Here is a 26,623-nt window from a genome sequence, read left to right on the forward strand (position 1 = left end):
GAAACGAGTGTTAGAAGTCCGCATACGGCTTCGGATGCTTGTCAAGTAGAATGTTTGATGTTCACGACTCGCCATTTTTCTATTGAGTAGATTGTTCCTCGGCTACCTCATACGACTCATTTGCTGATTTTCAGTTAAATAAGCTTGTCGTATCGCTCTGAACACTAAGCTGGTACACTCAACGGTTATCGATATTATTTTCATTATCGTTTTTCTTTAATCTTTCCGATGTTACCGTTCGGTTGTGTCATTTCTCAGGCGCGTCGTACCTAATGTTGTTTACATTGGCAATTAATATTTTTTTTTATATTTTTTAGGTATCGTTTAATGTCGAAAACCATGAACAAAAAACGTACTTGAGTGTTGGCGCTTTCGACGCGACCAACATCTCGCCACGAACGACATACACGTTCCGCGCAAGCGCAATGTAAAAATAAATGTACTGTGATGCGTGCACGGACGGTCGCAATGAAACAATAAACGCACTTATCGCGTTAAATACGCATAATGATACGGTAAGTTTCGAGTTGCAATCCGCGAACATAACAATACAAAAAATAATACAAATACAAATAATAACATTATTTTAAAACGTACGAAGATGATCATAATAATAATAATAATAATATGACCCACTCCAACGGCGCGCGCGAACGGTTGTTCCCCCCTTCGTCGAGTCGACGCAAGAATCCGTCCGCGTCAAAGCCACGTGCTCGTCTCGTACGCCGGCAGTCGACCCGTGTCCCGTTCGCCCGACCGTCGTGTTGTTCCGCCACCGCCGAGTCCGGAAAGAGCAAACGTAACCCGACCGGGAACGACAACTGTCGCGCGATCGTTTCGCCCGCGCATATCGTCCGACTTCCACACACGACTTGCTGCCCGTCGCTTACTATGCGAGCGCGCCCGTCATCACGTCCGACGCCATCGCACAACCGTCCGTCCGACTGCGACGCATCGCTGCCACGGTCGTCCGACTGAACCGCGAGTGTCCCGAACGCGTTAGTTTCGTTCATCGTCCGGTGCGTTTCCTTTTTTTTTTCCTGCCACGTCTCCGAAAAGTTCGTTTCTCGCGATTCCTCCGGGGCGGATCATGCGTCAGGCCGGAAACGCATCTGGACTAGGCACCGCCGGGCATGCCGAGTCGACGACAAACCATTGATAAACTAGACGGAAAAAAGGTACGTAGTTTTGATGTACGGACCAAGAGCGGGAACGAAAAAATACATGTTTACGTAGAAAAAAAAAAAAAAAAAACTAATTCACCGTATGCAGTGGCTAAAAATAAAAATCGTTAATAGTTTCGAAGACCTATGTAATATTTGCTTATAATTATAATTGGACGAACATAATACTGTGGAACACAGAAATTACGTTTATTATAAATAATTCACGTTTCGAAAACAACTCGTAATATCAAAATCAATTATATTGTATTAGGTATACTTTGCAGGAAAAGATAAATATATTTTTTTTTTACATCACGCTGATACATATTTTCAAAAATATTTTTTATTCTAATGACATAAAATATAACACTATGATAATACTTTCTAAAAATAATTTTTTTTTTGCTTTAAATAAATTACATTTTGCACTTGAATTATTTAAAAATAATATCCGTAATAAGTTGGTACTAGTGAAAACAATAGCTAATTGAAGAGCATATTTTCATTTTCTTTTTTACGGATAAAATAAAATCACGTAGAGGTTTCACCTATTATACTTCAATTAATATATAAGACATAAATAACGATTAAAATTATATTTATCGTACTTGTAAAGTGAACGTACTTCATATATTACAAATTCAAAAAAATGAACTTAAATTTGTAAATAATATGGAGAAACTCATTAAATTTAAAATTTGATTTCATTAAAATTTTTAAAATTATTTCATAATACAATAATCATATAAATAGGAAAAATAAAAAAATATGTACACTGTGCTTAATTTTAATAATAGTACTCATTTTTTAAAAATGTATAAAAAAAAAAAAAAAAAAAAAATTGTCATAACCGACTATTAAAGTCTCTATCGAAGTCTCTGGTATACAAGATATTTTGAACATTAAATGTTATAACTTAAAATGTATTTCTTCAAAACTAAAGTTAAAAAGTTAAGATTGGATTTAATGTATTAATCATGCGATGGGAGTATATTAATAAGAACAAATTATCCATCACAGTTAAGTTTAGTAATGATTTGTGTTATTATATTGAAATACTAACAAGTAAAATAATAATAGGCACTGATAGGAAAATAAATCAAAGAAGGTAGTTTCTCAATAAATAATAAAATACAATGTACATGTACGGGATCCAGCGAACGTTGTGTAATATTTTGAAAGTGCACATATTTTAAAGACTTAAAATCAGCCTTTGTACTGTAAGCACGACTGCGGTGTAGCAACATACATAGTAACGTGGTGCATGAATATGTCTTTGGATCAAATGTAAAACGGTTTTTTGGATTGAAATAATAATGATAAGTCGTATGGGTATGGGTCAATGATAATAGATACGTCAAATCGATTGGATAGAAGGATACGGAAGGAAAAAAAAATAAGTGAAAAAAAATAAGAATAAAAAACGGTGAACCGGTTTTCGTTGTATGGTCGGAAGAGTATGGAAAAAAAACAGTAAGAAGAATATGTACACGGTGCAGCATACGTACGTGTGTTGTATGATTGAAAAAGCCGACAACTGCAGTGCGCTCTCTAGACAGGATTGCCGTGTTAAAACGGCTCCAGAAATGGCGAAGATGGCCCCGAAACCGTCATCGCACCGCGATTTCTGTAATCGGTAAAATTGCAGGTCGAGGAATTATTTATTTTCAATTCCTTTCGCAGGGAGGCGCGTACCATTATTATGTTTTCGGAGACTTACCAGGACACCTTTTTAGGACGTCGCGGACATCTCGGTCACGGGGGGCCCGAGGGCTTCGGCACAATGGCTACGTTTTCACGTTACGTATTATTCTCCGCAAATGATTGTATCTACACGCGCGCATAAACGATGAACAACGTTCGTTTTCACTACCGCGGATTGTCTCGAACGCACAATATCGCGACGAGCGGCGGACCGTTCGGGCTAATGATACAGCGGTAATGATTATCACGAACGCGCGCAACAACAATAATTATTATTATTTTAATACGTGTGCGTTACCGCGAGATAAATCGTATCACAATGATGCACAGTGTTTTGCGAGTCGATCGTTTGTTTTCTTAACGATGGATCGACGCGTTATAGCAATGGAAAAAATAATAGATCTACAAACGCGCGCGGTTCGTGTTCTGTATTCAATAACGCTGCAAAGCGATTAACCGACTCGCGAGAAAGTCTTCTAAAACAAATAGCACCATCGGATAGTGTTCCGAGTCGTGCTGAAGTCAACGATATTGCAGTATTAGTATAATCACAAAAAAAATATATATAATATATATTTTTTTATACAAATACATGTGTATGATCATCGTCGATTGTGAATATCGTTTGTATCGTACAAGTATATGCTCGCGATGATTAACGATAGTTTATTTAGTTTAACGGTATTTGCGACGCGTAGCTATGTCGTGGTCAAATCGAACAGAACACTGATATGTATAATAATCGGTCGGTTTAATATTTCCCTTTAGACATTTTAATAAGAAAATTATTTCAATCGCAATCACGCGCGTGTACATTATATGTGCTGCGATCGATGGCTATTAGTAAATTGCACGGTTAAAAAAATATCATTTATTTAATAACGTAATGCAATAAATTATGTTAAGCTAATCGTCGCGGATACCGTGTGCGATCCGTTCTCACGGTTATAAAATCGAAATGATATTTAAGTTCCCCGTTGCACATACGCAATCAGATTAATCGAATTGAGAGTAATTTTCGAATCGACCACTTTATTCTCCCATTGCGTTTTATCATGGTATTCATCGGTTGGCTGAACGAAATTTCAATAGCTTTTCAAATCGCTTTTCGATACACTCAATTTTTTATAAATGCATCGTAGAATCTCGACTCAAGTGTCAAACTAATAAATGCGTAAAATCCGTACACGGGGACCGACGATAATTTTACGAAAAACATTATTACAATAAAAATTGGTACGGTTTAAGATATTCCGTGCATTAATTATTTCTCCAAAAATTTTATCCGTTCTACTTATTCCGCAACCATATACTAATTAAACTAATTAAATTTACTTACGGAAATAATATTATATATTAAGATCTTATATTCTGAAAACATAAGTGAAATGCGACCACCCACGTGATGCCGGAAAAGTATCGGTTATTGGATCACATCTTTATCATACTCGTTTGTAACCATGAAAAATACTTAATATGTAAAATAAGGACTAACAATGACATTTTATAATGTTGCGTGCCAAATGTATCCGTGGATTAGGACTTATAACGAATCAAATCCGATTGAGGCACATCAGAGGTATTCAATCGCTCGAAGTGCAGATAATACATTATAGAAATGTTGCGTATTGTGTTTCGATGAATAACTCGTTTATGCTCGCATTACGTTTATGTATACATCGAACGCGAATCAATAGTTAAACACTCTTTTATTTGTTCACTTTTGTTTTAACTGTTAACAATGATCAACAACACTATGCTATTAAGATTCGGTAAGATTTAAATTGAACTTTTTGAACATCGCATACGGCTCTATTATTTTCTAAGTGTAGATATGTCTTCTCGTGTAAGGCGTTATAAAATATGACATTGGTGTACACACAATAGAACTTCCATGACCCCTAACAGAAGGGATGTATTGAAGTTATAATTCGAGTTACAGGGTTTACGAGATGGAATGCTTTACGTTTATTTGTTTTCCGAAACGTTCAAATTGTGTACGTCGATCTCGAAGAACAGGGCAAACGTATGCATTTTAGGCGTCGCGATAACTGTGAAAACGCACCAATTCGTTCGGACGTGTCGCCAAACATTACATTATTAACACTGTAGAGGGCCTACACGATACTGTGTAGCAGCTTAAAAAAAATTGCCTTCGTTCGGTAAACATACAAACACGTATCCGAGTGAAATTAAATTGTTCGTACTGGCGATGTATGTTTTACGGATTATATATGTTACGTGAGTGCGTTGAGTTTAGGTGTTTGCGTACAAAAAAAAAAGCGATAAAACACGAGTTCCCGTGGTTTTGGTTTTACGGCAATGCCGCTGTAACAATACATACGTGTATTATGTACCACGTATACCTACATCAACCACGTTTAACGAGTTATATGGTACTCGTATATTGTTTTGCTACTTCAGTTCCATTACAGGACACTGTAGAAATATTGTGCGGAAAGAAAAGTGGGGAAAAAAATTTACTATTTTCTTCGCGATATCGCAGCGATACGATTGTACATCGTTTCTAGTGAACGTATGCGTGCAATACAATAAATAACGTCTGCATGTGATATTATTGTTCTTTTAGTATTGCAAATCTTTTAAGTTCATAAAAAAAATACAGTATTATTATCTGCGGCACCGTAATTTACCTGTATTTACCTGTCCAACCGTCTATGTGCTCGTATACAAGTCTATATAATCAATAAGATGCTCACGAAAATTCGTACAAAACACCGTACAAAATTAATACTTCTACTCTTACTTTGATGGGCTACACAACATTATACTGTACACGTTCAGTGTGTTCGGTACTCGTATGATAATATTATAATATTGTATTTGATTAAGCGTACATAACGCGTGTATATTATTATTATTTCGTAAGTCTTACTACGTGTACATAATATTTACATATTTGTACGGCGTACAAATAACGATTTCGTTATTGCCTACACAAATGTTTGTCGAGCGGTGCTTCTACGTCGTAAACCTAGTAACCATACATATAAATGGAGGTTATCGAACATGCAACCGGCGGCCGCCCTATTATATCGAAAAATAATACAATAATCGTTTCGTGAAATCCATACTGTGCGTTAGCTCCGTTCTCGTATTGGGCCAAAGCAAAGACGAGACGAAGAGTCCAAGTGCCTATGCATATTTCCCGAAAAAAAAATTTAGTATCGTTATAAACCTCGCTTAGTATTTTATATTTTCCATGTGTGCATGAGTTGTATTGAAAACAAAATTAAATGTTCTAATTTCGAAACACTTGATCAAAACGTATAAAGTCCTGATAGCGATCGATTATTAATAAAATATAGATAAAATTTGCGAGTGCAGTTCTAATTTTCCTATTGATCTGTGTGTGTGTGTGTGTGTGTGTGTTTGTATAAAACTTACGGTTTTATCGATCAAACGTTACACTTAATCTGTAAGCATAACGTTTCGAGGGAAAATCATTATTTATTTTTCGTACCTCCTAAATTCTGCAGGCTCGATGGACAATTAACCATCCATTGTCGGAGTAATTACTTAGTGACGATTTAACAGTTTTATGCTTCCTAAACTAGTTTTTATCACGTCTAATACGCGTATCTGCAACAAAACCGTTTGAACAAATAAATTACCCAGCGCAGTAGTGTTTACAGGACTTGGTTAAATCCGGGCGACCACTATCGGCCGTCATCGTCACGTCGTGGACCCAGAGCTACGGTCCAGCGCAGCCGTGTCACGAGGCACCGCTGAACACAATAGCTGCGTGTACCTATCGTTTGTTATTTTACGCGAGTGTAATTATTTTCTAAAGGAAGTCTAGGAGGAAAAGAGAAAAAAAAATGAAAACCCGACTTGCTTGTAGATAATGGCGAGTTGATCAACATCAATTACCCGAGTTGGTGGAAATCTAGGCCTTTCTTAAAGTATTTAGTGGAATGCGCTGCATTAATTATACACATTTTTCAATTTTATTCGGACCGTGTCCAACCTAGATTAACAACACCATACACGTTAATGTACAAAAAAAAAAAAAATAAATATTTAATCAAAAACTCATAAAATGTTTATAGTCTTAGGGTGACAGGTTTATATATATATACATATTAATTTTATTATTTTACATTGTAATTACTTTTCTATTTTACTTTCGCACGAGAAACCATGAGTTATGGATACTCAACCTGATTAAAATCATTTTTTTTTTTTTTTTAATCAGTTATTACTCCGTGCCCTTGAAACTGTGTAACTTTTAATTTCTATTTCGTACAGACATAGTGTCTATGCCCAAAAACAGGTTTGTTCGTTTTAAACATGAAAAGAAAAATATGATATATTCGTATCATTATTTATTTTAGGCGTGTACCGAGTGTTACACATTTTCAATTAATTTATATAAATAAAATAAAAATAAAAATCGGCTAGGAAAATCGTATTTTATAAATTTTAAGAAAAAAATGTATTATAACAAATCGTGTTTAGCCAATTAATAAATTATTTATTGAATATGTAGTCTTAAGCTATTTTCTAATGATAATTATATGTACGCTTGGGGATAAAAAACGGAACGATAGTTATTTTTTGTTGATTATCATTATCTTATTTAATTTTAAACCAGTTATAATAACAGGTCATTGTAAATAATCTAGATATACTAATAACGCGAATAAAAACGTATACTAACATGATAATTTTCGATGTAAATGATAGAAAAAAAAAAACAAACACCGGTCTAATATACACATTAAACACCTATGACTCTTGAATAATGATATTTGAATACGACGTAAATTCTAATGGAATCGAACTATAAAATGTTTTATTACAGTGATTCCTTATAGAAAATAAACATTTAATACATTTTATAGTTTTCTACAACATATAAAAGTTTTATCAATTCAACAATTCCTCGGAAAATATTTAAGCAATTTACATATTAAAACAATTACTTTTGTTCGTAAATTAATTTGTAGTGAAAAAACAGGATTAAGGATTAAGTAAACAAAAATATATATTCATATTTATTCGTATATATTATGTGTACAGTTATTTGTAATAATTTTAACACTGTATTTATTCAAATTCAGAATAAAATACAATATTTGTTATTCAGAACCTATATTGGTGTAGGTGTGGGGGGGGGAAATTGATGTACATAATTCATAATTACATAACGTATGACGAGTTTTCCAAAAAATTATCGTATTGATTTAGTATAAATTAAATAGTTAGTGTTCAACGTAAATTAACATAATATTATCAATTATAAAATGCAAATTTTTCACGAGGCACACGAGTAAAAGTGTTACAGTTTTGCTGGTTATATACGTTTTCTTTTTACATTCTATATAACAAACCGAAAAACGCCGAAGCTCCTACGTATTAAACCTCATTCACCAACTAATATATGTACATATTTATAAATATATGTATACAGTGTATGTAGTATATTTTATTTTTGTCTAAAACATTCATCAACCTCGTGGCATTTTATAGTGAACGACGGTTAACCGGATCACTCAAATGGAACTTCACGTAAAGAGATCGAATGAAACACCGTCGTAGCCTTGTGGGGATTTGTAAATCGAATTTCCCGCGGGGATGGAAAAAAGTATTCGCCGAAGATTTAAAGGGGATATAGTACGTTATATCCGGTGCAGTTTGCGTTTGCCTCAATTTATCTGTTCTGTTTTTCCATTCTTATCTTAATTCCATACGATTTTTATTGCGATCCCGGCGCTTTCGGATCGGATTTGAATGACCAATAAAATTAAAAGAACGGAAAAAATACTCTTCTACTGCACGAGAAATTGATTCCCGTAAAACGGACAAGACGTATGCATACTGAAAACGTTCAGATAACGATTTTTGCACAAGTTGCGTATTCGTGCGTGTTCGTTTTATTATACCTCGCAGTCATCAGTCGTCCCAATGTTATTATTACAGTGGCCTAGAAAACGACCAAAGTGCAATCGTTTTTATCAGGTTTTCGTAGCGATTTTGCAAATCATAATGATTATACGAGGTGCCAATAATGGACTCGTCAATCGAATACTTATTATTACCGAAAGGAGATTCCTGTATTTACGTACGGTCAGTATTGAATTACTAGTATATTGAATTTAGATCAATACTTACGTGCTATTAGTGTTTTTTTTTTTATTTATTATTTGATTCTCGAATAAAAGCGATACAGGACATATATATATTTATATATATATATCGATAAATATATATCGAGGGAATATATTCTCTGAATGGTTCGAAAATATTGTTTTGAAATTTATTCTAACCTTATTATAAACGAATTATTATTAAACTGTGTGTACGTAGAAATGTAATATTATTAGCAAGAAAATGCTAAGAAAGCAGAGGACGAAATGGAATTTACGAGTAATAGAGTATTACCAGACGACCAGTCGTATCGGGATAATGGTTTTTATAATTGGTGCTCGATCGAAACCTTACAAAAATCTTACGAATTTCGGAATTTAGAACTATAAGAAATAAAACAATTTCGTTAAATTACATAATTGATTGAGTGTGACATTTTTTAATAAAAATAAATTATTTTCACAGTGATTGCGTACAAGTATAAGTATTATAACTATGATTTCACGGTGAATAAAATATTAATTTCATTTGATCGATTTCGATCTTCGAACGGTGACTACCTATTTACCTCATATCAATTTATAAAGGTTCTCGTTCGTGTCGTGGTGTGACTGTTTACACAATAAATTATATTACATCAAATTAATTATGATATTAAATACTGATTGTAACACAGTAAAAGTCACTTTGGATTCCAGTTGAAATATAATGTTGATGTATTAGAAGTTATTAACTACTTAAAGACAATTTGACGAACAATAATCGTCCTCCGACGGAATACGATAAAATGTCAAATGTGATATCTTATAGATGCTCACTCCATTTTTAAACATCAGTTATGTACTTATTCAGATTCTAGTTTTTATAAATTTTACTCAGTCCACTTATACTCAATTTTTTTAAAAGTATTATGATATACATATATGTGCATTTAAATAAAAATAAATATTTTCAACGTTTCAATATCTTTTGAATTTATGTTTTATACTTTTCTTAAATGGCAACATATGTTTTTAATGGTATAACTTACGTCATTTATAGATTTTCTAGAAATCTTGATGGATCAAAAAGCAAATGCCGAACCAGAATAGTATTTTAATCGTGGATTGGTACAAACATTTTGAATGGTAACCCCATCCACGCTGCTCATCAAGACTTTAAATATTTATTACTTTTTGTAATAAACTAAATGGATTCGATACTCAATTTTTATATATTTTTTATACGATGGATTCAGATCCACATCAATTTTAGCGTAAAAGTGAGGTGAGCTACCTTGTACACAGAAGATGTAATTGTCTATTGTTTGAGTACGCAAGCACGTAAAATTATAAACGCATTTCATCGACTTACGAACATAAATTATAACGCGTTTCATCAAAGCTTTCAGTACCAATGGCGTTTCGTGTCCCTTTCCAATCCTATACGAATTAATTACTACGAGTGATTGTTCTGGCAAACTTTTAAAGTGAACACTTTCACCCGATCCCGCGGACTATCCGGACGTCGTCTCCCATCATCGTATTATAACAGCGATACACTTGTACGCAGCTCGGCGCGTTTAAACGTCATAATCATCTGTTTGGCTCTAATAATTCCTGCAATGTTTTACACGCTCATCTCAGTCTTTGTTCATTTTTTTTCTCTCTATACCCCTCCAAGGGAAACAGTAAAATAATGATATTAACGATAATATTATGAAAAATAATAATAATAATTAAGCGGAAGATGAGAAAATTAACGTCCTACTTATTATCGTCCACCGACCGCCGTACGCAATAACCACTCAATATGTGCACGATGCGTACTATGTACAGTATAACGATTTTAATTAACGCCACCGGCATGAAGTAAGGTGGATGTGTCGTGGGCTGCATCCAAATTGGATCCCAAATTTAAAATTACTACACTTTTTGGGTCCCGAATTATTTTAGATATTACACTAGTTGGATCCCGGATTTTTTTAAGTACTACACTAGTTGGGTCACGGATTTTTATAAGTAATACACTAGTTCCTCAATATTTTTTGGTAAGTTCTATATTATACTAAGATTTTCCTTCTCATTTTAACAGACTTAGAACTTTCTATGATATATTTAAACCACAGGTATGGTTAAAAATGTTTTTTATCGTTTTTCTTTTGTTTTTTAATTTCTTTTCCATTAATTTTTATTTATATTATATAATGATTTTAACATTTTTAATATTTTTACCAGCACAATTCTAATAAATTATATTTTAATGGAAAAGAAACTAAAAACCAAAAAAAAAAAAAACTTTAATAAACATTTTTAACCATACCTGTGGTCTAGATCGATCATCTATTATAGATTATTATTATTATTATAGATCATCATCTGTTAAAATGGGAAGGAAAATGTTAGTATAATCAGCAACTAGTGTAATACCTTAAATAATTCGACCCAACTAGTTTAATACCTATACAATTTCGGGACCCAACTAGTACACTACCTGCGATTAGCCCTAAGTACTCGGGACTCAACTCGAATGCTCCGGTGTCACGTATGATATTATTGTTATTATGTTTCCGTCGGTCGTGTACAGTTTTTGCGTTTTTACGCATTTATACGATCTTCATCATATATTATAATCATCTACGAAGTTATATACACATGAGGTGTTTGCAAACAGACCAACTTTGTACAATTTATTGGATAAATGACTATTGAACCGTCGTAAACGTAACGCCATAACGTGTTATTCGTATTTATTTGTAGTAAAATGTAATGAAAACATGTACGATCACAATTTAATAGAAGAACGCACAGAAGATATGCTTGAGTCGATATGTCCAGTGGGAGAAAAACGAGAAGGAAAATTATGAAAATATACTAACACTAACGGAATGCACAAATATATTTATAAATTATAGCCAAAAATGTCACCACGATGTATTTATTGTGTTCGTGGTACGTCAAGATTAATTTTCGATCGTAGTACTGTTTACGTAGATATCTATATTACTATGTGAACGCGGATAATGTTTATTTTCCCCGAAATCCGTTCAAATTCATCTAAAGCCAATTCATCCGTGCAAACATAATAATTCTCAATTATGCATAATATACGTGTTTGCGGGCGGCCGGAGAGGAAGGAATGATCTACAATAATATTATTTGTTCGCTTCGGATAATATAGTGTTTCGTTAACGGTTGTGCCACGATTACCGCTGCGGTGTACGACAGTGCCGTAGCGTACCGGAATCATGGGGCATTCGTTATAATTAGAGTGCTGAATGTCGTCAGCGGAGTGGCGATTTAAGAGTACGAGGGAAAAAATTAGAAAACAGCTACGGCGGGTCCCTCGAACCAAATATAAACAAAAAAATACACACACACAATACACACATACACAATTTATTTTTAAAAAGTACCGCCGTGACCGGATTTAAAGTTTAATTTAATAATAATAAAATATACTCACACACACACACACACACACACACGCGCACACACAAATATATATATTTATATTTAAGAGAAAGAATGATGATCGCGAATAAGGCACAGGGCCGCAGGGTGTGATTTGTGGAATTTTAACGACCCAGCCCTCCGGGAGAAACATTCTGCGCACTCACACGCTCTCTAACGCGCGCACACTCACAAACGTCTACACGCACATATGCACGTACAAAATTACCGGTTACCATCAGCGGTATACCAGCAACTAGAATGACCATGTACTTTGAGTGCGTGGAAAAGATTTGTGTTTGGAACGGAACGAGATAAATAGCGCCCGTGTGTTGAATTGACAGTGATAGAAACGGACCGAATGATAAAATGTCAAAGATAACGCAAACAAACAAGCGAAAAATAACAACAAACAAATGAAGTCAATTGGTTTTTTCTTTTTTCTCTCCCTCTTTATTGATATTTCCAAATAAATAAAAATGTCATTTTAAAAACTTGTACATTTACGGACGTATATAGTACAATGTTTTATATATATACATGAGCTTAAGTATCCGACCATATATATATATACGTATTACAGATTATCACCACTCATTATAAAAATGAGTTTGAATATTTGAAAGTTATATAGGTACCTATCGCTGTTTAGATGAGCATTATGCGGTGGCCGATGTATTATTTTTTTCTTTTATTAAATATAAGTAACTGTGGTGACCTTGTAACACAGTACCAACAAAAAATCATGGTGAAATTGACTGTGTTTATTATCAGAAACTTAAAAAAGAAAAAAAAATGACACTAAAATATATATTCTTTATTCAAACAAAAGACTATTATTTTAATACGCGTGAAAACGAGTTGACCTATCTTTTTACTGTACTTGTAGTTTTTTTTTTTTTTTAAACAATTATTTGATCCTGCAGCCATATTATCATTGTGATAATGCATATTTACATTTAGATAAATGTATATGAATATATTTCTTACTTATACGCGCGTTGACATGAAAAACATGAAGTATTACAAGTAAATTTCGGTACCTACTGTACTAATATTTTAGCTCGTTTTGTTTTTTGGAAAATAATTTATTGTATTTTATTTACTCCAGTATATCTATATCTAAATGCAGGTGACGTTCAAAATTAATACAATTGCAACAATTATTTTCAAAGGACATGCAATGTATACATACTCTTACTCTCTATCTCTGCTAACCAATATTATATATTTTTGTTACTATCTGCAGTTTGTTTCAAATCTGATTTCAGCTAATCGAAAATGTCTGATATAGAAACTACTTTATAAATAATCTCAAAAAGATGCAAAAGACGCAAGTAGAGTTTCTATGTTCAGCATAAAATTGCAATTGAAAACCTGTTAGTTCGGTATTTCAGTCACATGATCTCATTGCTTTCAAACGAGACACGTTTATTGAAGTGCACCACGATTGGCCAACAAACAATTATCGAACGGTTCATTATGTCTTCGTTTAAAGATCCTACTTTATTTGTATACATTTTAACTTTTCAAGTTTAAACTTGTTGTGATTGTTGATTTTCACTCTATTGTGTACAGTGAAGTTACGACGGACAGAAAATTAAATTTAAATCTAAATAATCAAAGATAATACATGTCATAAAATTCTCAGTTTGATTGTATTCATGAAACAATCAACGCTAAGAAAGTGCATCACATGATCACAATGCTTTAAATCGTTCTCAAAAAATGAATAAAAAAAAAAAAATAACATCTGAATAGGATAAAAGTAATGAAAAATTATACTTTTGTAAAATTGTATTTGATAGTGAGACAAAAAATGATAAATTTTTAAAAATATTTTGAATCCACTTGCAAGATTATACAAAAATATAAAGTATTTTATTTATTTTGGTTTAAAAAAGAAATCAAATTAATAGATTCATTCAAAAGATTTTTTACACTGATACAAAAAAAAAAAAAGAGGTAAATTATTAAAATGCGATACATAATTCTCTCAAATATGATGTATATTATTTCATATTATTGCAATTGTGTCGAAAGTAAACTGTTTAATAATCCAATTCCCAACAAGATAACCATGGAAATTATGATTATCATTGTAGATTTATATTTTTTTATTTTGTTGCTCCACTAAGAATTTCGAAAAAAAAAAAAAAACTATTCCGGACAAATCACTACGAATTAGACACTAATAATAATAACAACAAACAACAATAACACCAAGAACAACAATAAAATAAGTAACTGGTCAAAGTTTTCAGGTTACTAGATTAAGAAGACCGTTGTTAAAACCGTGTCCAATAGTCTACTCTTTAGCGTGTAAAAATATGAGTATTCCCTAGTACTATCCTTATCCGGAGCAAATGTTATCCTATAGGTTTTCGATAAAGTTTTATCCATAGCTCAACCTATATGATCCAGGTTCATTATTTATCGTAATTTGCCAGAAAGAGGTAACGGAGAAAACAAAAAACCGAATACACCAATTACGGAAAATTCGTCCGACCGCAGATGAACTACAAAAATACGATTTGCCTTGATAGTAGCAGCTCATAAAAAAATTTTAAGTAAACTTTCAGTGCTCTTAGCATGGGAATAGAACCAATACGTGATTACCGTGTTATATTTCGTGAATAAAATATCGATTCAATCAAAGCGATCATCATACGGTATGACGAATGTTCAGACATTTAACAGTTTATGTTATATGAAAACTCGAGAGATGTTAATACTGTTATAATTAATGATACACGGAATGCTTTGCAATAAAAATGCATTTACTGTAAGATAAATATCTGTGAATAAAGTTTACTGCTCTAAGTGACGAAAAGAACACTGAAAAAAAAAAAAAAACGATGTGAAACAGTTGAGTAACTTTCCATCCTATACAATATATTTTATATCCCGATTTATTAGTCTTAGTGATTACCAATAGTGATTCAATATACAATTATTATAACATCTTATTTGGAACATTTTAATTCGAAACACATAAATTTATATTTCGTTGAACATAGGCAATGAAAAAAAAAAAAAAAAAAGAAAAAAAAACATCGGGATTACACTTCATAAATGTTGGCTGTGGTTGATAAAACAATATTTAAGTCCTTCAAAATAATACACATTATGTTATGTACGGTATAATAAATACAATTCAACCATATCATTCACGCGTGAGTGTACTTGTGTATAATTTGAGGACATCGAAATATTTTTATAACACATTATCTCGTTAAATATTTCTGAACATTTCATTACCATTGCACTTTCACGGCCACGATAATTTGAATTAAATTATTTCATGAGAGTCTTTTTGTTTTCTTAAGCACAAAATAAAGACACCATTAAACGACATCAACCCGCAACATCAAGGACTTTCAGTGAATATTCGTTTGTTTTATCACAACGAAGATGACATTATTCAAGTGCATGGTTTTATATACAGGCATCGAATTTGTCATAGTTCAAACGTTTAACTCGAAAAATCAAAACCCGCTATAACCGCACATGTTCGCGGTAGACGAAGGTTTAATAAATAAAAATAAATAGTGAACCAATTAAACGCAACATTACTGTCGATATTGTTACGTAGGTTATTTTCGTATGCACGCGTTTTTCATAAACAATTTTCAAAAATCACGAAAATTATGTACAAAAAAGGATTTATTTCTGAAGACGAATAGATTCCGGATAAGTTAGTTTTTCAAAGGCGCTGTGTAAACAGTAAAACTCATGTAACGTTACTCGATAAATCCGTCGATTGGCCGTTGTTTTGGAAAAATCTTTTCCTACATGACTAGGATGTGTACGAAACACGCCGACGATAAAATACTAGAAAAACATTAATTATTAAAAATTTTAACGTGCGTTTGTTGTGGTCAGAGTTGCAGTGTATGAGAGAGAGAGAACGAGTGCAGATCGTTTTCTCTGGCCGGAGACCACCGCGCGTGCTGCACACCGCCGCGACGATAATTATTATTGTTCCGCGGTCCATTATCGCCGGTCGTCGCTTAGGTAACGACCGGCCAATTATTATTTTTATTTTTACGATATTATATTGTTTTCGGGAGAAAAAGAAGCGATCAAAAAAAAAAAAATATAATGTATAATGGAACGACGAAATAGAAAGCGAATCCTCGCGCGCACGCGCTGAAGACAACAAACGCGTGCGTCGCGCACGGCCCCGTCATTGTCACGGAAAGCTCATTGTTACTAACCTCCTGAACGGGAATGGTTCGGACGAGTGCGAGGCGAACTACGAACGAGTACCGCGGGCGGAAGTGCAAACAAAAAACGACTTTCCTCTCTTGCGCAAGTTCGGCGGTTACACAACGAACGGAAAAACGTTATTATCATTATTTCATACGACGCGTCGTTCGCACAAGTAATTCATTGTAACGCGACCAGTGCCGCGTTAAGCACTGTAGCCGTCCCGGGGCTAATTAAAATATGCCGCTTTTAAGAAAATTACCATTCAAAATAAAGAATAATATATGCAATAGAAATAATATGTATTATATATACATAATTATATATTTTTTATTTTATGTTGATCCTCAAAAATTTCCCCCCCCCTTGCCACCCATTAACCTTGACTCTGAACGCGACGTTGTTAACCGGTCTGCCGATCCTGGTGCGGGTCAAGTTCTCGTATCGGTCGACCGTCGGAAAGTTACGCGTTTCAACGCACTACGGTTTACGCGTTCGATCGAAACGCTCTACCGGTTCCGCGTGTTGTACGTGCGTTGCACGCGCGCACCCCGTATTGGTTTTCCAATCGAACTTCAACCCATTCCCACCGACGATGTTGTGTACTTGTTTGAGTTAATACGACCGAAGGGCTACGGTTAATTTCCGAAAATAGAATGTTTTGTCCGAACAGAATAGGAGTTCGAGTTATCGTAGGACGGATCACGATTTTTAACCCTTGTAAATCGTACTGTGTGTACACGTTTACTTATTCATATTTTTTACTACTTATGCTTGTACGTCGAATATTATTTTATCGTTTTTACTGCGTTATTACACGATGTCAATCTTTAATACTATCGCAAGCCGTAATGTCTTTATTAATCCACTGATATATGATTTGTACAAAAGCTATTTTTTGTCTTCACGCTTATTTTATAGATACCCAAATCGTATTTATATCTTCTACACATCAATCCAACTAATTTGAGTCTCAATAAAGCGTTTAGAAATTATTTGGTGTTCTTCGATTAGAGTGATTTCTCTGGTTCGGTTCTCGTTATAGTATTTAAATCATCTAGATTTAAGTATTTGGGTTTAAAGTCTAGTTATTAACGTAATGTGATGGAAATAATAAAGTAGGTAATATACTATCGATTAATCTAAATGAATATAAAATACAATTTCATATTACCGTCTGATTACCAAGAAGTATTTATTTTAATTTGAATAACAATGTTTTCGTACATTTAACATTAATTACGCAAACAAAATAATTTTCTGTTGAAAATAACATTAAATTCGTTAAATACATATTTTATGTTCCAAGTATCTAACATATAATTATTATCAGATCTATTGTTTAATAATTGTTTTAAAAAGAAATAATAACGCTTTAATGACTTCATTGTACCGATTGAGCGCGTAGAACATTCAATTAATTGCACATTATAATTATATTATATTCGCATATAAATAATGCAAACATGAAAGCAAAAATATACACAGTGAACACCGAATAAGTTACTCGTATGTATGTACTTTTATATACTTTTAAAATTTAACGAAATCGAATAGAATAACTACGAATTAAGAGTAAAAACTCTAATCATTATGGTCAACATAAAAGCGTTACGTATGATATACTTCAACACAATCGCACTGATAACAATATGTATAGTACCAAGTCAGTTATAATTTATGACGAGAATATTTTATTTTTTAAATAGTTTAGGCTGAAACGAGAATAAATGTTTGATTGAAATATTTGGTAAATATAAAAAACACTTTTGAATATTAATTCGATATTTGCGTTACTGATAATTTTGTTTTATCTATAGAAACAATAACTACAGAACGTAAGACAGTTATGAAAAAAAAAAAAAACCGTCCGATATAAAATTTGCCAAACTATGTTATGTAAATAAACATAAAATATAAATATTATTATAAAGTGGTAAAATGATCAATAACGTTATTAGAAAATAAAATTGCTTGTATAGAATTTTTATAAAAAAAAATGTAAAAAAATAAAAATAAAATAAAGGTTTTACTCGTATCAAGATGTGATTTATTTTATAAAAAAATTACAAATTGATCTTAAAAGCTGATACACACAATGATTTATAATGTCGTATTCTAGAATAGCCACTGTCAGTTTTATCTGCAGTCATTGCAACTTATCAAGGCAGTCGGAGTCGGCTAATTTGTTCGTACGAGTTATGTTATGTATAGATAGTTATCCTATCAATAAAGTCGCATGTTGTTAATAACGAAACGTATTTATTATGAATTAGAAATAATTTTTTAGGACGATGTACTTTCGTCTTCAAGTGAGTTACGAAAAAAAAAAAAAAAACACAATACGATGAGAATTTGTTATTTCGACCATTTCTAATACGCTAATATCCAATACGACGTACTCTACGTCCATTATTTTGCTATGATAGATCTATGATAGATAACATGACGAATAAAATAAAATTATACAAAATCGATGTATAATCGATACAAATGTAACAGCTTTTGTATAACATTCGAAGTTGTTACCTTCTTCAATCATGTACAGCAGAGGTAGCCAAATTTTTTTCGGCCATGAACTACTAAAAATATACTTCACCTTTGAAGATCGACTTACTTAGAAATTTTTTTTTATTATTAAATAATTATAATTATTAAGAAACATACTTGCTTAAAGTGTATATAAACATACATAAAGTATTATAAACTAATTATTAATTACTGAATATAATATAGTATACAAATAAAACTTATCAAATATTTGTTCATAACCACCACGATTAATTTTCGTGCACGTGGCCTCAAAATAAATTCTAATATCATCGACTCTGAAATCGTCCACGATCGACCGTTTGGCCGCCTCTGACGTATAGTCATTGTACAGCACACATATTACTATTGCAGGTATCATATCACACTTAATAAAGTTGATTTTTTGCCGTAATGTGCGAACAAAGACAAACTAAAAAAAAAAAAGATGATTGAGAGAGAGAGAGAGAGAGAGAGAGAGAGAGAGAGAGAGAGAGAGAGAGAGAGAGAGAGAGAGAGAGAGAGAGAGAGTGAGAGAGAAATTGCCACAATTTATAATGCAGTACAGTTTTTATTATATCGATAGCAAAACATTGTACATGTACGTTGATAATATTTTCCGGGGGAATATAAATAACGAGCAAGATAGCTTTGGATTGAGAAAACGCGATAGAAAATTTAATAGAAATATTCAAATTAAATACGAAACAGAATAATAATAACAATACCTCGTAGTCTGTACTCGTACAGAGTTTTTTGTTGTTATTAATTTATCGAAATCAGTTCTATTTACGATGTATTTGATACTATTAGTATATACGCATTAGTCGTGTGCCATTATTCGTTTTTATTTTTATTTGTGTATACAGTACCATTCTCAAGAAAAAAAAAAATAATTACAAAATGATCCTTATATTTTGCGTTGAACACACGCGCACGTATGTATTTATTGTATATTTATAATAATAAAAATATTGTAACACGTGTTTTTTCTCCCCCGTGGTTTCTCTCTTCAGGCCGTAACCGGTAACGCGCGTTTCCACAGAGATGGACATCGTCTCGTTATTATTATTATATTAATATTTTTATTATTATTATTAATGAATATCACGCCGATTTGTATAAATTAGGTCATTATTCACGGTTTGTTTTTACACACAAACTCGGACGACACACCTGAAGATCGTGCGGTTTCTCTGCGATACCTATTATTGTCGTTGCGACCGACGCTCCGAGCAAGGCCTACATCGATATGATTCTCGCGCGTCTGTGTTTCAATGTCATGCATCGGTCCCGGGAGACAGCACATGAAAATAAATGCCCCTCGTTCGATTGTGTGGTTGTACATTAGGGTGTCCATACGTCCCGTTTAAAATGGGATTGTCCCTTTTTTATCATTAGGTCCGCTTGTCCCGAAAAACTTTGAACGGGACACTTTTTGTCCCGTTTTAATTCCGTTACATTCGTAAAAATTGTAAGCCTAGGGTAAAAGAAAAAAAAATAAGACATGTCATATAGTATACATGTGTACTACGAACTCATGCGCGAAACTTCTAACGAAATCGATATTAAATACGAATAGTTTACCAATTTACAGTACTATTTATAATCAATGATATTAGGTATATTGAAGCATTTAATCGAAAAATCGAACGTAATCGTTCAGTAACGTACATTGCAACGATCTTGTGTTATTAATGTTATAGCCACGAGGTATCAGTTCTATTTATTTAAATTGTAATGAGTCGTTATTGTTGATACTTTTTTTTTTTTTTTTTTTTAATGCTTTATAAGATATGTACGTTCACTGTACCTTTGTAGACTAACTAATACAGTAATAGAAAGAATATTTTATGAATGGACGAAAAAAATAATTTTCTCGTACCTACCGTCAAAGCAATAATAATTCTTAAAAATAATTTTACAAAATATTACTGTAATGATTTTATGATTTTTTTGGTTAACACAACCATAAATATTAAATGCAGTGATTTCATCAAAAAAATATAACGTCAAAGGATGTAATGAAGGAAATGATGAGCAATCGACATAAACTCGATAAAAATAAAGAATATTTTAAGTATTTTTATTCAATCTCATAGAAAAAAAAAGAATATATATCAATGTTTTATTAAAATATTAAACTAATTAAAAATTATTTTTATTGCATATAATATAAAAGTTAAAAAAAATGTGGTCTTTTTTTGTCTCTTTTTTTTTTTTTTTTTTTTTTTTTAATAAATATGATGAGTCATCATATTTATTAAAAACCATTATCATTGATGACCCTATTGTACATTTTAGCGTCAAGTTTACGTTTCGCACAAGTTGCATTTATTTCACCGCATTGGTACACGCCGGCAAGTCCGGCTGCGGTCATGTGCAGAACACAATTCATGAAGACCGTTATCGTGCAATATACTCGTTACCAACAACGGCAGCCGAGAGAGTCGAAATCTTATGGCGTTTCATAAGAAACGACAAACTAAAAATAATTCCGCATTTTGAATAGGAACGCGCGTAAACACACGAGTCGTATACACGTGACAACTTAAGCGTTAACCGAACGCTTTGTTATTTTCGAAAATTCTATCACGGTAGCATTTTTATTTTTATTTTTTTATATTTTTTCATTCGAAAGAATTGAAACGGATACGCATAAGACAATTTGTAAAAGCTTTCCCTTTCAGAGATTTTCTATCTCTACGAAATGGTCACAAAATCCTAATAGTCTGTCTTTTTTCGATCGAATATCTCCTGGGGAGATCTTAACTATTTCAAACTTAAACAATATTTACGTCGATATAACAATTGACATTTGCTTATATGGAACAATCACAATAAAAATAGTACTTAACCTAGTGTTGTATTTATTATGGTTGTATGTATTCACGTGAAATACATAACACTTACACGCAGCTTAGTACTACTTGAAGAATTGAAATATCAACTTTGCATTTTTTAAACCTAACTTTGTCTTCTATTTATTCATAAATACACCGACGTTTTTATAATGATTAAAGAAGAAGAAAAAGGTTTATAAAATGATTAAGAACAGTATATGTAAATATATCCCTTAATAATTTACCAACATCTAAGAGCTTAGTGTCGAGTTATAGTGGTACTATACGGTTCGTAAGGGAAAACCTTTACTACTGTACTACAGCATTTAACGGTGTAATCGTACGTTATTAAACCGACCGTGAGTGCTGTAATGGAAAGTTTCACTAAAAACGGCGTTTCGCATAGAAATTTTTTTCCTTTATCATATCCATGTCAAATTATGTTAGCAAAAATGTCAATATTGTATTTGCATATTATTCGATTCGTTTACATAATATTGTATTCTTCTCTTAACGCATACAATAATTGTTATAAACTTATTCTCGTGCGTCAAACATAATCCATCTTGTCGTATTTTGCTGTGATATATCACGCACAATAAATGTTTACTAGATAAATTGAACATAAGTAATTCATATTTATTTTTTCTTCGAATTTAATCAGTAACGATCTGTTTGATTAATGTCAATAACATGTGAAGAGAAAAAATTCAACTATATTGTAAGGTGAGCCAAACTAGTTGCAAATTAGCACAATTACATTCACAGTATTTTTATTTCAAAAATAGATCATCCAATATTGTAATTTTTATTGTTCGACAAACTCGAGAGGGATAGCAAAAGATTGCGAACGTTTTACCTTTTTTATAACACCATTTCGAACAAATGTGGCTCTTATCAAAGAATTTTATTTTTATTTTTTTGCCGAAAAACCATTGATTTCGAATGTTTTTGAAGATTACGTTGCCAATTTTATATTTTTTTAAATATGTAAATATTTCTGAATTTTATTTTAATTGAGGATTTAATTGAATTTTTTTTTTTGGTAAAATCAATAGATTGTTTCCCGCAACACAATTAGTATAATCGTGTTGCCGAAAAGATCCGTTTGCAATCGTATATTACCCACTTAAGAGTATTAAACATGTACCATACTTCAGTTGTTAATGAGTACTTTTATTGTTGTAAATATTATTTTGGAACGCATCACATAAAATTAATTTTTCTATAATGGTAACAATACATACGTGGTATTAAAATAATATGTCGCTCATTCTATTCTACGTTCAGACAATATAGATTAACTGTGCTAATACTATGTAAATTGAAGTTCTGCTAATTGTATTTAAAAACAATATGTTGAATTGCATTAAGTGTCGCTTTTCTGGGTCGTTTTGTGTACGGTTTTAGGTCAGAACGCAACTGACAAACGGACGGAGAATAAATCCTTCAGGTGCGGTATAAAGTAATAACATTAAGCGTACTTTTGACGTGTTTATCTAGCATAAAACGTCACGTTGTATCAGCATGAACAGACGAGGATCACGATGTTCGCAGTCACTCCTCCCCCACCCCTCACACACACCCATGGTGTGCCATTGCACTACTCAGTACAACTCTCGTGGCTATCCGATTGATAGTTGGGATATTGTCTAGGAGGAGAAAAAAAAAAGAAGGAAAAAAATTGTTTTTCCTCTCCTAGATTCCATCTTACCGTCATGGATATGTTTGGTATTTGGGTACCTATATATATATATATATATATATATATATATATACCTTTCCAGATCGCCACTGGGTATATGCGAATGTGAAAGCTACGTTGCGCTTTGACATTGATCGATAATTTACATACAATGCATGTAAAAATAGGAGCTTCTAAAACGGGGTACAATTTCCCCATTTTCTGACTTGTTCTGTTTCTCTGTCCTTCGCGTCTTCTTTTACATATTTTTTTTTTCACATCATCCACACTGCTGTTCGGAGACGGCCATAAATTTAAACAGTTCCCCGTGTACACCGATTTCACTTCGAATCTGAGAGAAAACTACAATATTTTTATTTATACAGAGTACTCTATGAAAAAATCACTTTTTATTTGTACCCTATTCCCATAGATCATCGTTTAGCAGCAGATAAATTATAATCTGTATAAGATTTCGTTGTTCTCTATTATTAAATTGTAAATATATTCAATGTCATATAATTCAATCTTATATATATATATATATAAGAAGTATTTAAAATGGATAGCATTACAATTCTATCCAACTTATTTTTATGTACACATCACTTTAAAATGTTTATTTGGTTAACTTAAGTGATTGAAAAAAATATTTGAACACAAATACTCGAGACCGTTTTTATCCAATTGACTGTTGGTAGTTTCATTCATACGTATTACTCACTGCGGTATTTTAAGTATTATAACATTTTTGTATGGATATTCAGATTTATTAGTTAGGTTGGATTAGAATAAATAAAATGAAATATATTTATATTATTAATTTTACTAACTAGTAAATATTATTAAAATTATTATTCCATTAAAAATGCACAATTATATCACACAATCAGATTGATCCATTGACCAGTATGTATTACGAAATCATTGCGATACCTGTGTCGTTTTTAGATAATCTAAAATAAATTACAATTTTTTTTGCGTCTACTGACATGTATTTTAATTGTTATCCGTTGAAAACAAAATATCGTAAGTTGATCTGACATTTTGAGGCTTACCGATTTCTAACATCGGTCTTAGATATGCACCCGAACGCGCTGTACTGCCTCGATAGAGTGTTCACGTTCAGCAAGGAAGTGTTCTTCTGATATAATAATGTGATTACATACACCGAAGGAACGTCACCATATCGGTGAGATTAAGTTACAAGGTCAGCTTAGATATTTTTCACAAGACGATCGTAACTATACTGGTAGCTTTCATTTGGGCAAATTAATTTGGGATTCTTATAATTTGGGTAAATTTATACAGTCTCTCCAATATGTCTAGTAAATCGTTTGTACGAGTTTTTATGTATCTATTTATGAAATGTATATGGACTAATACGTTTCCCTCCCTAACCCTATTTATAGAAACTAAATATTCAGTTAATTATATTTGGTACGATTAAAAATGCATTATATTGTCATATAATTTATTATATTATATTTATTTACTAAATTATTTTATAAGTAAGGTATCTTATACCCACTTATTTAAAACAATCAACTATTGTTAATTTTCCGATTTGATATTCTTCTCATAATTTCAATGTAAATTTTTTAGTATTACAACATATTATATTGATTTTAAGTTTGTTGATAGAATTTATTTTTAATAAAGGTTCTATTTTAATTTATTTTAATGTATAATTTACTTGATAAGTATTAAGATGTGGATGATGAAATCTTGAGTTACAATTACTGCGGAATAATTCAGCCGCATTAGTAGTACGATAATGTTGAATAGGATTGTCGATTGCCTATTATTCAATAGTTTATGAATTCACCTAGACGATCGGTTAATTTCCACGCTCAAATGATAAATGCTCTACTCCTTAGGTAAATTTTGGGTCGTTCACCCAAATGAATGACGACCGTAACCTTACCCGACGAGGTTTCGGATTGTGCAAAAAAATTGTTCTAACGTTTCCTGACAGGGCACAGCAGCAAACGGTCCGCGAGCGTTAGTACGCGTCTAGTCGATCTAGGTGACGTACCATGTAGCCAACAGTCCACGTGTCGTTTCAAGTGCGAACGAACGAACAAGTAGAACACGATTCCGTGCATTTTTCCTTTTTGGCATCACGATTGCGTACGTTTGTAGATAGGTAACAAAAAGGTAGATAAGAAAAATAAATAAACACAGTTGGTTATGAAATTGTACGCAACGTTGTCAAATTTACTAATTTCACATTATTATATCTAATAAATATAGAAATATACATACATATAACATAACTTATAAACATATAACAGTTCTATAATGGTTCATAAAAAAAATTAATAATGTAATAATAATTAAAATGAGGATAACTAAATAAAAGAAAAGTATTTGATAAATAAATAAAATCGACAGTTTTTATTTGAATGAAATTATTGTTAATAAATTATTTGAAAATGCTTAAATTTGGATTCCTTGACATCTATAACCTACTACTTTTACTGAAACTCGGAAAATACCGTATAATATAACGGAAATAACGAAATTTCGTTATATAATATATAACGAATAACGATATAATTAACAATAAACATAGCTAATAAAAGCGATAAAACACAATGTATAGTAAGTATATATACTTTTTCAAGTTCACTCGTATAGGAATGTGATAAACACCAATACCGGTATAAAAATTGGCATTAACAATTAAAACTTCGTACGCAATCGTGTAGTTAAATATCAGGTAAAATCATACGGAATCTTGTAGCTTAAAAAGGTATAGCCGATAACGAACGTACGCAATCGTGTCTTACCCAAACGATCCGGTTCGCGCGGAATATTCGAGACGGCTGATAAACGCGTATATAAGGCATGCATAGACCATATTCCCGTTCTTTGTTCGGTTTCGGGGCTGCCTTCGGTTCTATCTAAAGGAATCGATTTCGACATAAACCCTCC

The 26,623-nt window shown here is 32.3% G+C and overlaps 1 protein-coding gene across 1 annotated transcript in view; it reads left to right on the forward strand.

Moving 5' to 3' along the window:
• The first annotated feature begins 715 nt into the window (after nt 1-715).
• The window catches only part of LOC112687482 (serine proteinase stubble), a 40,355-nt gene continuing 14,447 nt past the window's right edge, over nt 716-26,623 (forward strand). Inside the window, exon 1 of the mRNA XM_025560212.1 lies at nt 716-1,178. Coding sequence (XP_025415997.1) covers nt 1,134-1,178 — 45 coding nt within the window. The 5' untranslated portion in view covers nt 716-1,133. The remainder of the gene's footprint in view (nt 1,179-26,623) is intronic.

The sequence above is a fragment of the Sipha flava genome, unplaced genomic scaffold (genome assembly GCF_003268045.1).
Source record: "Sipha flava isolate LNK unplaced genomic scaffold, YSA_version1 109_pilon_pilon, whole genome shotgun sequence".
In the NCBI taxonomy this organism is placed as follows: Eukaryota; Metazoa; Arthropoda; class Insecta; order Hemiptera; family Aphididae; genus Sipha; species Sipha flava.